Source organism: Bubalus kerabau, chromosome 8 (genome assembly GCF_029407905.1).
Source record: "Bubalus kerabau isolate K-KA32 ecotype Philippines breed swamp buffalo chromosome 8, PCC_UOA_SB_1v2, whole genome shotgun sequence".
Classification (NCBI taxonomy): Eukaryota; Metazoa; Chordata; class Mammalia; order Artiodactyla; family Bovidae; genus Bubalus; species Bubalus kerabau.
The window spans coordinates 72,405,575-72,424,197 of record NC_073631.1 but is presented as its reverse complement, the minus strand read 5'-3'; the positions used below and the strand labels follow the sequence as shown (position 1 = coordinate 72,424,197).

The window sequence follows — 18,623 nt, the reverse complement described above, 5'->3', positions numbered from 1 at the left end:
CAGGAGACATGAGTTTAATTCAGGAAGATCCCACATGCCAAGGAGCAGCTAAGCCCACTGGCCACAACTACTGAAGCCTTCATGCCCGAGAGCCCATGCTCCACAACAAGAGAACAGCATGCAAGGAGAAGCCCACGCACCACAACTAGAGAGCAGCAATGAAAACTCAGCACAGCCAAAAACAGACAAATAAATACAAGTGTAAAAAAAAAAGTAAAAAATAAAAGCACAAGTGCAACAAGAAGTTATGTATACAAAGAAATGTGTAAGTTGCAAATTAATCTAAATTCTCAGAATTTAGATTAAATTACATAGTATGATTTTTATTATCAAAAACCACATGACACTATAGTTCGAAAACATTTACCCTAAATGGCCAGTTACTGAAAGAAACTTGTTGGACTTCGTTGGTGGTCCAGTGGTTAAAGCTGCACTCCCACTGAAGCAGGTATGGATTCCATCCCTGGTTGGGCAGCAGCCCACAGGCTTCTTGGCCATAGAAAAGAACCTTGCTTTTCCTGGTTTTAAACATTACTTACATTCTATTGGAACACAGAGAAAAATAACACATCTATTGCTTGGCTTTTATAAGACCTGACTAGTGCTACACCTAAACTTTACATAAAAAAAAAATCTTCCTCAAAAGATGGTGTATAATGTGTAAAAACTGACACACTAAATCTAGATTGTGCACATGGAGTGTATATATCTAAGCTGGCTATAGATGCATTATGAGAGTTCATTATTTATAGGCATCATAGAGATAATCAAAGCAATCCTTTGGAATAAATGATTTATATGCTTTATAAATTCAAATTTTCATATACTGATTTTTCTTCAAGAAAAACTATACCAAAAACTGAGAAAACATATTCTACTATTATAAATGATGATCAAAACAGCATAGCCTTTTTTCTTAATCCCAAAGTTTTGAAATAGTTGCATACCTCAACAAGTATTTTTTCATACAAACCTATGTTCTTATAATGTCCACAGTTTTTAGTAACCTCTATTACTTGGGAATCTTTAGTTAAGAAAATACCAGGACAATGAATGAATATTTTCTATCTTAAGCTTCATTTTGTCTCTTTCTATATGCCTGCCCTAGAGGTTCCAGATTCTATCCACAAAGTGATTATGGTCTAGGACTGAATCAGATTTGTAACAAATGTCCACTGGGATTCTTCGACCTAACATCGATGGGCCAGCCAATACACGTCTTCTAGCTCACTGAATCCTTTCACTCTACCTTAGGGACTTTCCACACTACACTGTTAGAAGCTTTCTTTCACAAATAATGGAAATGAATGAAAAATGGTTTCAGAATAGAAAAACAGAAACACAAATCATTATATGGTATCTAAAAGCTACCCTGCATCTACTATCTTACTGCCTAAACAAACACTTTAACATGTATGATAAGGGATATTCTAAGGTCTTAAGTTTCATTATCTCTAATTTTGTAAGATTACTGACATGCATCATTTCTATTAACACTTCAATATACCCAGCCATATGATAGCATTAAACTAACAGTGACCTACAAAAGCCTAGAAATCATTATGATTTAAGTTTTTCAGAAAAAATAACAGCATAAAGTTAATAAAATGAAATTTCTAATAAACATAATTTTTGTTACCAAATCAAAATGAAACTAACAGCAGCCATGAAATCATTTATGAAATGTATTTCCCTCAAAAAATAAAAAGCGTTTCTAAAGAGAGAGAAGAAAAATTACAAAGTACAATATTTTTAAGCTACAAGCTTTACGAAAATCTGTCACCATTTATGTTACAATTCTGCTCATCAATAAGGTACTTTTTTTCAAAGAACCATTCGAAAATCAATTATATCAACTCTTTTGTATAGAGAAGCAGCACACCTTTCAGGCAACTAGTATTAATGAGTAGACATGACTATAGAATCTCCATTTGTTTCTCTGACAAAGCTGTGGCTACTCTAGTCACTCATTGAAATTCCATTAATCTAGTGTACCAAGGTCCAATGTGAAAATCAAAACTCCATCTAACCCTTTATCAGTTCACAATAACCTACAAGTGAACTCTGCCTGTTAGCATGCAGCAAGTTATGATTTTGCTATCAATCAGGCAGTTGGCCAATAAAAAAAAAAAAAAAAAGGCAGGCTGGAAACAGTGTGTCTGGCAGGGTTTGAAGACTTTGTTTTTGTTTTCTGTTTTCATTCCCTTTCAATTTCTATAGGGCGTCTGGACCTTGTGAGAATATGCATTATTCTCCTTGGCTGTGATTTAATTGCTACCAGCAATCAAGTCGAAGCATCACTGAAGTGTGCTTGAATTTCATTAGAAGATATAACTTATGCTACTTTCCTACAGTACCTAATAAACCATAAAGAAACCAAAACACATATGGCTTGAGGGAATAACTGGAAAATTAGGTAGCCATTTGGGAACTGACTGAACTTTTGAACCAGAGGAACAGAGAAAAAGAAATATTAAAGGAAAAGACAGACTTAGAATGCACAGAGATGTGCAGGTTTGACCTTTTCAGTACCTTGAAAATTACATTAGCATTATGAAAAATACATATCATGTTTGGAGTTTATAATCCATCAAAGTTGAGATACTTTGTTTAGTGCCTACCATAAGGTAAAAGTCAAAAGGACAAAACAACAATCTGATTTGACAAAAGGCCTTTTGGTGACCCATGCTAATTTAGTTACACTTATTGTTAAATGTATTATCATTTTATAATTAATATATCATTACACTAAGGTCACACAATGAAGGAAAATTTATTCAGCAAAGGAAAGGGAACACATATAAAATCTAAGTTGCAGGGAGAAAAAACTAATATGATTAGATAATATTTTAGAGTGGAAATTAAAAGTTCAAGTAGTAGTTTTAAAATTAACTTATAACATTCTTAGGAGAAAATATAAAATTATCAAAACTAGCACTGTTTATATACCAAAAATGAATAATACTAGAAGTTAAAATTTCAATCTAGGAATTGCTTATATAAACACTGATGAAAATGCAATATTTAACAAGCTAAAATTTAAATGTTACACATAAATATAATTTATTAAACACTATTCAAATATTGACAATGCTTTAACAGTAAATCTTCTTGTGCTATTAATATATTTCCTGTATATGTGGTTATGAAAACAAACATATGACAAATTATTTACCCATTAAAAAAATAATCATGTAAATGCACTATACAATAGCAATTATTTTTCCTAACAAATCACTGGCTCTCACAGATATTTAATTGTTGGATTTCTAAGGTTGTTATTTTTTCAAGAAGGTACATAATGCTCTCTTGTACATCAAAATATTTATGCTATTTTGAGAAAGCCTGAGCATATATAGTCTATGAATATATTTGTATGTGTGTATATATATATATTTTCATAAGATAAATATTCTTCATATATGTATACATACAAACAAACTCATTTCTGTATACTTACATTTTACAGACAAGCAAAACAAACCATTGTAATGTGTCTGAAAAATAGTTCAACTCAAACAATAATTCATTGTTTTGCCTGAAAATATTACTTCATCAATGATAAAACATTTTCTAATAGAAATGCTTTTGAAGATACGTTAGAAAGGGTAATGCTCTGTTTCATATACTAAGTGTAACTGAAGAGAAATATGCATTTTAAAAAAATAGAACCTATAAGAGAAAGAAATTCTTTCCTTTTAAAAACATATATTAAACGTTTGCCAAAATGTAAAATTTGACACAAAATGGATATGATTATTGTTGCTACACATTGTACAAAGTTCTGAATATAAAAAAAAGATTGTGTTGTTCTGAATCAGCGGTTAGAATGTTTATCACTTATGCATGTACTTGACTTATCCCTGTTCTGCAATAGACATAATTTTATACCTCATAAAAGCAATTTATGTTTCCAAAGGGAATAATCTGGATAACATAAAATGTGGAGTGCTCTGTTGCAGGAAGCATATTTTCATTCAGCAATTGTATTTAGAGATGGAACTGCACAGTTTGATCATCATATAGTGGCAGAAGGCATTATTCATTTCTATGTCTATGTGAAACTTTGAGTGCCACAAATTAATATGCATGGGTAATTTATCAATATGCATTCTTAATTTGTAACTATATATCACCCTCATAAGTCTCTATAGTTCAGATGCACTCGACTGGGTGGCACAACAAAGTACATGCTAGGGTAAAAACAAGTTTCATAACTTTGGAAGTTTTTAAAAATTACTAAGAGATAAAGAATCAATTGTATTACCATTTCAATTAATACAAAATACTATAATATTACTGTATAATATGAGATATTTTTAGATGATAATTATAAAAATGAAAATGTATATAAAAGAAGCATTCGATGAAAACTTGTCTCGATGAGAGAAGGCAATGTAGGAATAATTAATTTAATATTTTATGAACTCATTTTGTATGAAGTTTTCAGGAAAAAAGATCAAAAATCTTTTTCATTATTTATAAAATAAATAATACAACAAGCCATTAAGCAGCCCAATAAAATTAAGCAAGAATCTGATAATATTATATTAACCAACAAGTATACTAATAATATTTATATGATGATAGGATACAAGTACTCTCCTCAAAATTCAAGTAAAGAAAATTTTCTAGAAGAAGGAACTACATACTTAGGAAAACCACTAGAGAGAGCTCTTCTGTTCCTTAAAAGGTTCTGGTAAAGGTAAGTTAACCGCAGCTTCTGTGTTTATCTGCTTTCTGACAAGATCACCACCTTTACATATTGCATTGTTCTGTGTTAAGAGTGTCAAGAGGTATAATCTATGGGAAAATGTAACATACCATCAGAGGGAGCTTCATCATCTTTATCATATCTTTCTGAGGCTAATGAAATAGTGTCTGGAGGCCCAGCAAAAGGGTCATCGTATTCTTCTCCATCTTCTGCATCACCTATGAAAGAATCAGAGATAAAAGAATGGATGCACATTATAACTGAACCACTCTGCTGTACACCTGAAACTGACATAACATTGTAAATCAACTATACCCCAATATAATATAAAAAGTAAATTAAAAAATACTACTTAAAAAACAAACAGAAAAGAATCAGGGAAAAGTCTTTTATAATTTAGCCATCTTTAAAGAGTGTTACTTTGTCAAAGAGGTAAATGGTACTATTAAATTCAGTCACTTTCATGGAAGAACAAAGAAAACTTTTTGAACTAGGTAAAAACAGATCCTATTTTAATGTGTATCTGTTGTAATTTAGATAAAAGTAATAGTTTTTGAAAGTCAGTATACAATTGCTTCTTTCTGTTACAAAAGGGTACAAGTTACAAAATTATTATGGTCTCTACAAAGATGAATATAAAATACTAGAAAAAGGTTAAAAGATGGTGTGTATCCAAAACAAAACCAAAATAACAATAACAGCAACCAAAAAAAGCATGGCAAACAACAGAAAAAATAATTCAGTTAATTCCATTTACCTACTCAATAACTGGAAAAATGATGATGAGAAATTGATAAATCAAAGCCATATGAACATTTTACATTTTCAGTAAAAATCACACAATTACATTTGAACAGATTAAAGATACTCAGTTGCATTTTTAAGAGCAGGAATCTTTTACAGAAAAACTGCTTTAAAATCCATATAAACCTTTAAATTCAGACCAGGCGATTTACAAACTAGACACTTTCAATTCTTCATTCAGTGATATGCTATTTTTTTATATTCTAGCTAGGTTTCTAGATGATTTCCAAACCTTAGGCTGATTGGGTGAAGTCATTTAATCTCCACAATAAAATCTTGTGGTTTGGGTTTTTCCATATACTCATTTAGAATAATTTTTTAAAAGAGTGATTCAAACATTTACTATATACTAGCCATACCTAACCACTCATTCTTCATCCATATTCAACAAGAAAGAAAAAGGTATGCTTAATACCATATCAATGATTTGTTAACAATTCAAGCTACTTGTTAGAAATTCAAGAGAAAACCAGCCACCTCAGGTATTACCTAAAAACCATAGCGAAAAATCTCCATAGGAACCCTCGAGTGCCTACAGTACCACTTTTTAGATCACAGTTGCTGGGCAGATCCAGATTAAAGCCACTGGGCTCTCCAAAATGATGTCTGTATTCTCCGACATTCTTCTGATGGGTTGCACCCTACTTTCACCATATTTTGGTAGAGAAAATAGCCTCTTTCAAGACAATACTTTCAAAATAATAAAAATAAATATTCGTATCTATTTTCTTAAAATTCTGACATTTTATCAACATTTATCATCCCTACCCTGAAAGTAAAGATAAGGACATCTCCCACCAAGACAATAAGAGCAGACTATAGAGATGACTACCTTACTGTCCTTAATGATTACACCATTAGGTGCACCATACATGGTGATGCTTCTTTCCCAATTAAAATTCCAAGAAACATGTACAAATACTGCTCCTTCTTCAGATCTTAATTTATCTTTCTTTCAAGATGATCAAAGTACTTCTCAGAATACTCAGTGATCCTTTATAATATTTCTCTTATGGAATGAAGAGTGGTCTGATTTAAAATATGAGGTAAGACAGAACCTCATAAAATTCTAGTAAAAATATGTTTAAACGTGAAATGATAGCTCATGGAATACACAGGTGTAAAGATCACAAAATTCTAAACTGTTCAAGATTGTTAGCATATCCTTCTATTCCTAACAAAGTAAAAATTTTTATGTTATAAATTTTCTAAGGTATTTCATATCATAAACTATAAATCTTGCTGTGAAAAAAGTATTAGGACATTTCAACCACATCACTATAACTCAGCAGTTAGCACATTACACTATTAAGAATATATAAATATGACAATAAAGCTAATGATTCATGGAAAGAATCTTTTTAAAAATTCAGATGCTCAGGCTTAAATCTATTAAATTCTATGTGGAAATAAACAAAAACAATTTTAAGTTTTAAAAAATCAGAATTAGTTTATTATCCTTGGATGATATCCATTGTATATATTGTGTATATATCCATGCATGTACACATACACAGCAAAAAGATCACTATTAAAGCTATAAATACAATAATATTTAATATAAAGGAAGAATATTCTACACAAATTAGTCACTGACATGTTAAAGACCTCTGTGGGCTTTATTTTTGTTTTTGTGTTTGTTTTTTTTTTTTTAAAAGAACAGTTTTTGGATTGTAAAGTGAAATTATCTTCAATTTCCCCATTCTAAGAACTGCAGTTCATTTCATAGGTTGGTTCTTTTAATTACTATGACATTTATATTTATCTAAGACAAAAATACATTACATACTGCTATTGGCCTTATTTCTTCCCTCCCAGCCCCCTTCCTCCCTTTTTTAAGCTTCCCTTGAATTTAATTCAGAAAGTAAAGAAGATGAATCTCTGTGGTATCTGTACAGGGTTATTCCCTTTTTAACTTGCATGCAGTTGAAAAAATACATCATTTTTCAAAATGGTCTTCATGTTACTGTTCTTCCAGTGATGATTTACCCCTTTTCCCTGACTCTCTAATTTTTTTCAACTCAACAAAGACCAGCTATATTATAAGGGGCCTTAATTGAACACAGGGGTCGCTGTTGAGTAGTACAAAGCATTTTTTCTCCCCAGGGGCTGAGTACTTGCAGCTATACCTACAAAGACTTCGATAAATTACAAGGAAAATGTTCAACTTGTGTTTGTGTAATAGAAAACTGAACTCCAAAGCAACAATGAGCATCAGGTAAACGTATCCAATACAATTTACAGACATAATTGAAAGCATTACAGCTAATCAGACATCTAAAAGAAAAGCTTGCTCAAATGAAATGTCTACAGAAGCATTAGTTGGCAGCCATTCTATTACAATCACACATAATGTCAGTGGTGCCTTGAGCCTGTGCCAATGACAACAGCATAAATTTTGCATCTCATTTCTATGGTCATAAAATTAATGATCAGTTTAAAAATACTTCTTTGTAAAAGTTATTGCGCAAAGAAAAGACATGAATGTGTCCCTGTTATGTACTCAGAAGGATAATTATAGGGTTGTTGCTCATTAATACTGTTTCTTGTTTCCCTAGAAAAGCATTTGATTTATCCCACAACTTTCAAAAGTTTAATTAACGATACAAAGTTAACAATCTAAAAGACAATGATCCAAGACTTCTCATCCTATAATTTCATTGGTGAGTTAAACAACACAGCAAAATCAAGGCTTAATCGTACCACAGCAACATATTTCTTTGGAAAACATTTTTAAATTTTTAATAGTTGGTTTCAAATCACTATTACCCCTTCTTTTTAATATAGCTCCATGATCAATTAATGTTTTCCTAAATGCCTGGAGATAAAAGCCCATCAACAGTCATGATCTCTCCCACCACGAAAGGTGATTTAACCAACCTACAGCTTGTTTTAGCAAATATAGTCCTATTTTAGATGCAATCAGGTAAACATTAAACTAAATAACATATCTAAAATTCAGATGATAACCATTCCCTTTCATAGAAAATGAAAGACAAACTCGGTGGAGGAAATTACTTGAATGAAAAATATTAATTTCTAATTTTCTACTTAGTTCATGTGTCCAAAATAATTTCTCAACTAATAATACACAGCTAAATAGACATAATTAAGCACTTAACTTGTCACTTCTTAAGGGAATCTGTAGTTTAATCCTTGAAAATTTGGAAGATTTGATTCACCACAAATAAGATTCACTGCACAACTCTCCTACCACACAAGGGCTAATTTATAGCATGCAAATATGAAGCAATTTTAAAAGAAGGACACCATTCCTCAAGCACTACCTTTGAAATACACTTCTACTGCTATAGGCCCCCAAACTCAAATATGCTTAACACATTTGTGTAAGGCCAGAGATGGGGTGGAGGAGCTGCAAGTTATTTGTGCAGATTTCACTGGGGAGCTAACTTTCAACAGAACATATACTATGTTAGAAAGGGTAAAAGTAAGGAAATTTAACACAATCCAAAATGACTCTTCTGCTGTTCTGAAGGATTCTATCAGAACCAACTAAAATGGGTCCCTTCTTACCTAACCGCCTTGTTACTCAAAAAAGCAGTTTAGTCTATTAATAAACTTAATAATACCAATGAGGTCAAAGAAAGTTGCTTTCTCAGTAAATCTATTCATATTCAACATCAATGGAGTTTTAGGGAAAAATCTACAAAATAGTTTTAATTTAAGGAAAAATATTCTAAAGGAGAAAATGAGTTTTTAGTTATGACATCTAAAGGGAATTGAAAACAATATATTCACATTTTTTAAAGCTGTAGACATCAATATTTGAAAAACATTCTCTTGAAAATATTTGTCTCATGTTAATAATGCATGCTCTTCTTTTAGTAATTTATGGTTTCCTTGAAATTTATTTAAAGATTGAATTATAAATCAAGATTTACTAAATCTTCTTGATAATGAAGTTGAATCTGAGAATAACACATTAATATAATATTGAACACTATGTGCCATGCATAGCTATCTTCACATTATCTTAATCATTCTGTAAAGAAAATAACAATACCAAAATCATCACTGGAGTCAAACAAGCCTGATATAAGGACAAGATACAACTACAAGTAAAACTTTTTTATTATATACCTAATATGTATTAGAAAATTCTATTTTATACTCAGTCAACAACACTGTTTACTCAAGTAGTAATGTAGTTCAAGTCACATTTAAGAGTGCTATGACCTTGTCATGTGACAGAGAACAAATTCTAAAATAATCACAATTCTAAAATTAGCATAATTCTAGGGCATGAAGCCTGTATTTAGGAGTATACTTTATATTACGAAGCTATATTGCAACAAAGAATAAAAAACTATGGTTAGATAGTTATGTCATGTACAATATCTAAAGGTTATAAGAAGAGATGTGAGAGGAAAGCAAGGAAGGATGGCAGACATCTGTGTACATTAGAGAAAGTAACAAATCATTTATTCAAGATGAATAAATGTGAATTAATTCACTTTATTTAAGAATGCTCTTCCAGGTCCTTTTTTGTCCCAGTATTATTAAAATGGTACTTAACCATCATGTAAAAAATAGCACGTGAAAAAAATAGGAGTATAAAGGTAAAAAAGGAGGAAAACAGCCTCTGGTCACTTCACTGTGACCCCATATTGACCTGAGAGAGAGGAAACAGCCAAAAGGAATTCTGCCCAGGTCTCCTTAGATAAAGACAATCCAAAAACCCCAAGAAGAAAATGTAAGGAAAAAGAAGAAAAGCAGCATTATCAAAATATACTTAGATGAACTAAATTTATTCAATACAGAGATCTATTAATAAATTCTTATTTTTAAAAAAAGATGTATTTTGAACAACTGCTTATTCAACAACTAAGCCTGTACTAAGATCCCTTTAATATTTCTAACCAATGACACGAGTAGTCTTTTTAGAACAGCTGAATTATACTTTAAGGGCAGAATGGCATAAAATTACTTAGCTTCTCATATTTCTCCAAGGTATAGATCTAATTTAGCCACAGGCTTACTTTTGAGCAGGCACTCTTGGTGATTAGTTAACTCAATACAGCAGTATTGAACTACAAATGACTTATTCAGAGGAAAATGATTATGGGGAATCTCTGAATTCTGTGTTATTTGAACTCGTATTCTAGGCTCATTTTTCAATTTTTATCAAATACTATATAAACCTCCATTCTCTTTAGAGACAAAGAATGTATCTCAGTAATGTAATTTTAATATCCACACACCTGAACAAGTCCTAAACCAGAATACCAAAGGGAAAATTCCTATCCCATTATTGAATCATACGCAATTCTGCAATGACTTTATACTCTCACATTTTCTTAGCTTAAAAATGTTTAATGTACAAATAATGAAGTCACAATGAGAGTCCAATAGTCACTAGAACAAAACGTGTGTTTTAAGAAAAAAAGGCAGAATCTGATATGTAATATTCCCCTATAAACAGTGCTTTGTATAAAAGTTATAATTAAAACGCATAAATGCATTATTTCTATACTCAGCTAAGCAAAATGCAACATGATTAAACCCACAGTTTAGGATTCGTTGTAGAGTACAAATAAGTAGGCATTTGTGGAGAGAAGTTTCCTGCTCTTCCCTTTATTTAATAGTGTCTAAAAATTTAACATGGAAAAAAAAACTCTTATTTCCTCCAATCACAACAGTCTTGATGACAATGTGAAAAGAAACTGTGGCTTCCTTTTAACTGATTTTAGGTTTGTCTGCTTAAGTACTTGGTTTATTGAAACTGTCATTACTCTCTCACTTATCAGTTAGCAGAGATATGAGTTTCTCTGTGGTATCTGCTAACTAACCCCAGTTAGAAGATGCCACACTGCTCCTCCCAAACCCAGAGCCTAGCTCCACATAGTTAACTGACCTCACGTTTTGACCCTCATACCAGCATCCACAGGCTTCAGGTCATGACCCATGAATTAGCATCATGGAAGTAAGGGCCATACCAAGTTTCTCTTACAGAACTGAAGACGTCAAAGGTAGAGACGTCCTACGCCTTTCTAAACTTGGTTTTCAGTACACTCAGCAGCTGTCTCTCAAATCTAAAGGAAGACAATCAGCTTATCAGCACTCTCACATATTTCCAAAAAAGGAAACTGAATTACCTTCTTTGAATATGTCTATTGCATACATTTATTCATCTCAAAAGAAACACAAGAATAATAAAAACTAGCATGTGAAACAGATTTTACTCATGTTCTCAAACAAAAATTGATAGTTTTCAAAACAATTATCCTTTAGAAATGTCACCTATGAGCACTCAGCCACAGGCCCTCCTGCTCCCATCACCACTATAAAGTAATCTCTACAGGATTAAATGGTGTTGGGCTGGTATCTTCCCTCTGCCTCACCAAAGTCCTCCATGTATAACTGAAGGTTATACAAATTAGGTTAACAAATTTCTGCCACAATGAACCCCAAGAACCACAAAACCTAAGAATGTTAAACACAGATTTCTGTATCAAAAGACTGTGCAGGGTAGATTCTAGATAAGTTTTTTAATTTTATTCTCAGCAGGGGGAGCTAGCACTCTCATCTTGAAAGTCTAGGTATACAACATGGAAATTTAAATTTTTGATTCCAACTATCAAATTTCAGCATGTGTCAGATTCTCCTATTGAAAATCTCTGCAAGGGAAAAAAAAAATGACAGGTTTAACAAAACTTGAAAATTTACCTTTGTCTTGAGATTCCTGAAGATAACTGTAAAAGAAAGCAATAACATTATATTTTAAAATAAAGGTTAACAAATCAAAATAAGATCTAATCAGTGGCAATGATTCAAATCTATTTTAAAATCTATACTATGAATATATATTTAAAGAAAAAAATTACTTCCTATCCTGAAATGGTAATTCCAAAAGGCCAATGAATTTATACTAAAGATATTTTTAAAGACTCAAGTTACAGTAGTAAAATTAGAATATATTATTAATATGTACAACTTAAATTACACTTATTCATTTGAGTATCTGGAGGTATTTTCCATATTCATGTTAAAATTCTCAACCTACCTAAACCTTATCAGTGAAACCAAATATTTTCTCAAATAATCAAAATGAACAGTTGGATTTTGCAAAAATACTTAGAAAAATAGATAATCAAGAGCATTCACAAAAAAGGGTATTATGATAAGTATGTCTGTTTTTAAAAATTATTATAGTAGAAATATAGTTTGTCCTTTAAAATACTTCAATTAGATTAGAATCTAAAAAATTTAACTCCACAATTATCAGTCCTTCATTAAAATGTTAATTACATTTCTTCTAAGTAAGAAATAAGTAATAAAAGGCAAGTAAATGACTTACATAGACTTTACATCTTTTATCTTCTTAACAAGGGCGTCTCTCTTTTCCTTTGCTTTCTTGGATAAATTTTCCCCTCTCAGTATGTCTGCTACAAATGTTTCAACATCTAAACCATGAAATATAAGAAAAAGGACACAAATTATAGGAAAGAATCATTTTTTTGTGAAGACAAATAGGATAATGATTGTTTCTACCCATAAGTGTTAATATCTGTACAATTTGTTACAGTTATTTATCAATCTAAAGCATAACAGTTGAAGTATGCTTCAAGCACTAAATTGGACAAATCTGTTCACCACTTAGCTAATAAAATGTGTATGTTCTACTTATGCTTAGCACAGCGAATGCTATTTGAATGTTTGGCATCATTAAACCAGGAAGAAACATGCAAGTTTTAATAAACTACGGTGCCCCATAAACAAATTCTCTTGTATAAAAGCAAGCACAGAGTTTACATGCATATGTTACTATCATTTTATAGTATTTTATAAGTTCCTGTATGAACAAGTCATTCACAATATTATATCAATAAAAGCTAATGTCTCTGGCAAAGGCTGCTTTTCCCAGTATAATCAATTTTCAGTCATATGTCATGCTTAACCACTTTAAAGGAAAAAAAAAAAAAATCCCTTATTCTAGCCAAGATTTCCAAATCAAACCCTCCTCTTAGGTTCCTACCTGCCCCACCCACTCTGGCCAGCTATTCTCAAATAAAAAAGATAATCAGTTGCGTGATTCTGTGTGCTCCTGCATCCTGTCTTAGCATTACTACCTGGAAATACTTCTTTAAATAAAGGAAAAAGTGGCAAAAATACATTTATCCACTATTTTAAAATATAGTAACCAACAGAAAAGATTTCTATGGCCTCATGCAACATTTTCACATAGCTTCTTTTTTTAATTTAATAAACTCTAATGCTGCTTTCTAATTCTAATATGCAATGCCATCTAATTCTTACTGGTTTGATTTTATAATGGCCCCACTCTTATTGTTCAAGAAATACTGTACAACTTTAACTTTATAATCAGAATTTCAAATCTCAATGAGATATTTAATATAGAGGATACCATTAAAATTTTTTCAGTAGGTATGCCTATAAACCACCCATATTTCATATTGAAGAGATGTGTATATGTTCTATTTTCTTTTTATTTAACTAATTTGTCTCCTAACTCACACTGATATAAAGATGGTATCAAAACATACAATAATATTATATTTAGTCAATTCAAAGCAGTGTAACAAATAGTCTTTCAACTGTACTTACAATTAGCAAGTTAAAACCTAGTATTTGAAATAGATGTCAAAATTGATTTTAAATTCTTGATTACAAAAGTACCTTGATCCAATGAGCAAAGCTGATTAAACTGTTATTCTACACACTCGTAATAAATTATGTAAAGGTGAGTTTTCAATAAATCAATATGACAAGTGAAATAATTAAAATTTAGTCTTGGAATAATTTTTTTTAAATAGCTCTCTGGTTTGAAGTCCATTACTGACGTGTTAAAAGTAAGTATCTAAAAAAACAAAAGCAAAATGTCACAGCTTCTCTTTCCTTGAGCTGTCCATGTTTCAAAGAGGGGGACACAGAGACATAATCCAGTACCAATGCAAATTAGACCCACACCTTTAAATGAGTTCAAAACAACCAGACTTATAAAAAAGCACTCTCTTCCCAACTCTAAATTTTGTACCCAGAAGAGTAAGCAACCTCTGGACATTCAGATTATTAGCTGAAATGGAAAAAATCATTGGCTTCTCTGAGATGACGCCAATAAATCTACTAAGAAAGTGAAGTTAGAGGAGTAGCACCTCTTACTCCAAGTACACTCAGTACTTGGGAGAATCACTGGCATAATGACTTGTCAATAGTGTGCTTAATTTAACTTTCACTCAGTATTTGTCTTTAATTTCCTCATCCACATGAGTATTTAATTGCCTATTTTACATTTTCACTATACAATCCAAGTTTAAACAAACGGGATCTATTTTCTATCTCCGGAAGCAATAACAGAACGAATTGCAGCCCAAGAGCTATTCCTTTACAAGGTCTTTTCAGTTCTATAAAAACTCAGAAAACAAAAAGCTGTAACATTCTATATAGTGTTTCCTAACAGTGCTGAACTGAACAGTGCCAAAAATTTTTTTAATTATTGAGGCTATGCTATTTTATGAGGAAATTCTTGTTGAAAGAGTATGAGACTGCAGGAAGAATATGCCTCGTTTGTTTTCTTAGGGGGAGGCGATTCAGAGATTGCTCAAGGGGAAAATTCTGTATTTTTAGAGTAGTCAATGTATTTATTCCTAAACTTATGCCAGAAAAACGGTTTAAGGCAACAAAAAAAAGATTTAATAAACATTGATTTTTAAAGATTACTTCACAAAGGAGATATGAAAAGCATAGAACCTGCTTCGGTTCCACACAGCCCCCCTTTTTTTCTTTAACCAAGAACTTCAAAGTGGAAGTGATTCCTGCAATAATCTTAGTCTGTTGGTGCCCACAAACTCAACTGGTTTTCAAGTTTTTGAAATCTTTTTTTTTTTTTTTCCTTTCTTTCTGAAAATCCATCGAGTGCCCATTTATTTTGAAATCGAACTAAACCAGCCTCTCACAGACGCAGGCGACCCCGTGGACGTGCCCGCGGCCTTCGCCGAGCACCGACCCGCTCCCACGGCGCAAAGACAGAGTGTGTGCTGAGAAGTTTCTCCGGCTTCACCGTGAGATGCTTGAGCTCCGCAGTCCGAAACACTCGGTATGTTAAGCCCCAGGGTTCCCGTCATCAGAGCTGGGCGCAAAGAGCACTGGTTTGGGGCAGTGCTCTCGCTAGACAAATGGGACTGGATCTGTGACTTTGTAGCTCAGAGCCAGGGTTATATTTCAAAAGCCAGCAATAAAAGTCCTAGGCGAATCGAGCACTTCTCTGGCAGGTTGGAAGAGATCTGAAGCTTTTTATTGTGCTCTGAATAGCCTTGCGAACGGTAAACTAGCAAGCCCTCTCCTGCCTTCCTTTAGGGGTCGTGTCCCTCTGTTAATATGTAGATTTCACCGTCTCCAGACTGCCTGTAATTCGGGGAACAGCCGTAATTCGATTACAAGAAAAGGTCAGCCTGCGTCTTCGCTGGCCTCTTGGCCTGGTGAGTTCGATAGAATTCCTCATCCTCAGAGGAGGAAATCTTGACTCACTCGCGTACTCCGCGGAGGAGAAGAAGCTTAGGGACCCACCCGGCCACGTGGAGAAAGCGCAGTTCCGGTGCCCCCTAAACACCAGGTCAACCCCTATCGCTGCTCTGCGCAGTCACTTAGACCGCAGGTCACCGCCGCCTGCATTTAACCCCATCTCCATCCGCTTCTGTCCCCAAGTCATCATCAAGGAAAAAGTTACTCAGCGAATACAAATGTGGTGGTGATTTTTGCTCCTATTACACCTTAACACCGTCAAGAGTAAACCTGATCTCCCAGTATAACTGTAAAGATACGGGGGAGAGGGCCGCTGAAAATAATCTGATTCGCGACTGCTCTGTAGATAAATGTTAAGGTCTGAAAACAGAATTAAAAGATGATATCATGTCTTGGCTCAGCAATCCTCAAACAGTTTAAGTAAGAAACCTCTCAATAATCATCTCAATCCCTAACAGGCAAATACTTAACACACACCAAATCACCACATGGTACTCCAATTTTCCTTTTTTTTTTTTTCTTCTTCTTCTTTCTTCTCTTGTACATAGGACCCCCTAGAAAAACTGCCACTCATCTCCCCTCTAGAGCCCCAGAGGCTAGGACAGGTATCTAATACACACACACACACACACAAGTGCTCACACTAACAGTTTACTACCAATTTCCATACTGATTACAGAGTGAAAAAGTGAAACCACATGAGGTTATAACAGTTTTTAAATTCTTGCAAACTATAAACTGTCAGCTTCTCCAAGCTGAGTACATAGCACAGGTTCCTACTCTTAAACAAAGCCAGGGTTTGACCACTTGCCTTCACATCCTCCACCAGCAAACAGCCTGGAATATGACTTCCAGACTGGTGAGTGTAAGCAAGTCACAGAGGTAACACCTGGTGTGTCTTCTGCCTAGTCCCCCAATCAACCAATACTTCACCTCCCTGGGCAGGCATGCAAGTGTGCAGACACACACACACATACACACACACACACCCTCTGTGATGGCCTGAACTATACAGGAGAGAGAGGCAAGAATTAGACTGAATCCACCACCACGTGCTCAGCCCCGTATCAACAAAATAAGTGTGAAACCAATCAAACCATACCCCCATGCCCCAGATGGCCTCACGACTTAATTCCACAACTTTCTCTACTTTATGAATTGGGCCAAGTTCCACTTAGTATTCACTGAGGTGCTATCACTAAACTTAATGTGGTAAGAATTCCAGCCTAGAATTGAAGTTGGCACCAAAACAAAAAGAGAAGCTTTTCATCTCTGGTAAAGGAGGGTATGGTCTTACCAAACACAAACTGGTGAAAACATAAAATCTGTTAAACTGGGTATATGTATACCAATTAAGCTCAATGCCCAAAGTTGGGAAATGGTGAATTGAAAAGTTACTGATTTGTCTAATAAATGTCTTTCTCTTGATTACCGGAGCACTTTTATAGGTCATGGTTGAACTGTGGACTTTTCAAACATGGAAAAGGGGACATGAGCAAGCACAAGAAGTTCTCACAGTATGGTAAGTAAAACATACATGAGTCTTACCATCCATTCATCTGACAAAATTTTCAAAATTGGCTTTGGAGGCTAAGTGATTTATTTTGATATAAAACTGAAGAATAGAGATGAACATTTTTTGCCTCTAAAAGATGAATCTTGATAAATAGCACTTTAAAATGATCAAAATCTTATTTTCAAAGAAGCCACAGTGAATAAAACATTAATCTGAGATTTACACTATATTCACCGTTAGGTAGCATCTATTGTAATGTGTTCACCATGTGATTGAAAAAGAAATGTAAACTCAGTGGAATGAAAAAGATAGACTTAGCTTTAATTGAAAAAGACAAACTAAGTGAATAATGAGTATATAAAAACTAGCCTATGCCACTTTTATCACCCATATATGACACTTAATCTTAAATTTATGAGAGAACTGAACTGTGTTTCAAATCACCAGAGGCTCTTCTTACTCTGTTGTTTCCACCTTCTTTCCAGTAATGCTGGATAAAGTAGAGCTAAACTCATTTAGAAATTTTTAAATTTTTATACTTCTCCTTTTTAGTATATTTAAATTTCTTTTTTAAAAGAAAACCAGTGATAATCTGGATTGAGTAACTATAAAATTATGCATACAAGCATACTATCAGGAGCTTTGTTTAGTAATCTGAGATGAAAATACTTTAAAAGGAAAGTCTTGGGGAAAAAAAGCCAATCAAAAATTCCTGCCAAGAAAAAGTAGGATAGTGTATGCTTAACATGGGCAAATAATTCTAACATCACATCTTAAGTCATCTATGGTATCTGACCCACATAAGAAACTATCAGTTTCTCGTCCCTTGATTTACAAACATATATTCCTACTTCTAGAAGACAAAATCTTAGAAGTGTCATGGACTGATTTCACTGTAAGATCAAATGTTCTCCTATCAACTTTAAACTCATTAGTTATTACTGTCAAAATGGGGCAGGCTTGTTCTTGCTCTATAGGAAAAACCAGGTGCTAAGGAAGTAGGTGACCATTGGTGACTCAGTAGGTGGCACTCTTCCCTTAATACATACTTGGCCAATGCCCCAGAAGGAAGTTATGGGGCATGAGATA

At 33.2% G+C, this 18,623-nt stretch overlaps 1 protein-coding gene across 1 annotated transcript in view; it reads right to left on the bottom strand.

Annotated features, from left to right (window-relative positions):
- SKAP2 (src kinase associated phosphoprotein 2) overlaps nucleotides 1-18,623 on the bottom strand; it is a 168,306-nt gene that overhangs the window by 145,828 nt on the left and 3,855 nt on the right. The window contains exons 2-4 of the mRNA XM_055590543.1: nucleotides 12,837-12,942; nucleotides 12,206-12,231; nucleotides 4,825-4,932 (exon numbers count right to left, since the gene is read on the bottom strand). Coding sequence (XP_055446518.1) covers nucleotides 4,825-4,932; nucleotides 12,206-12,231; nucleotides 12,837-12,942 — 240 coding nt within the window. The remainder of the gene's footprint in view (nucleotides 1-4,824; nucleotides 4,933-12,205; nucleotides 12,232-12,836; nucleotides 12,943-18,623) is intronic.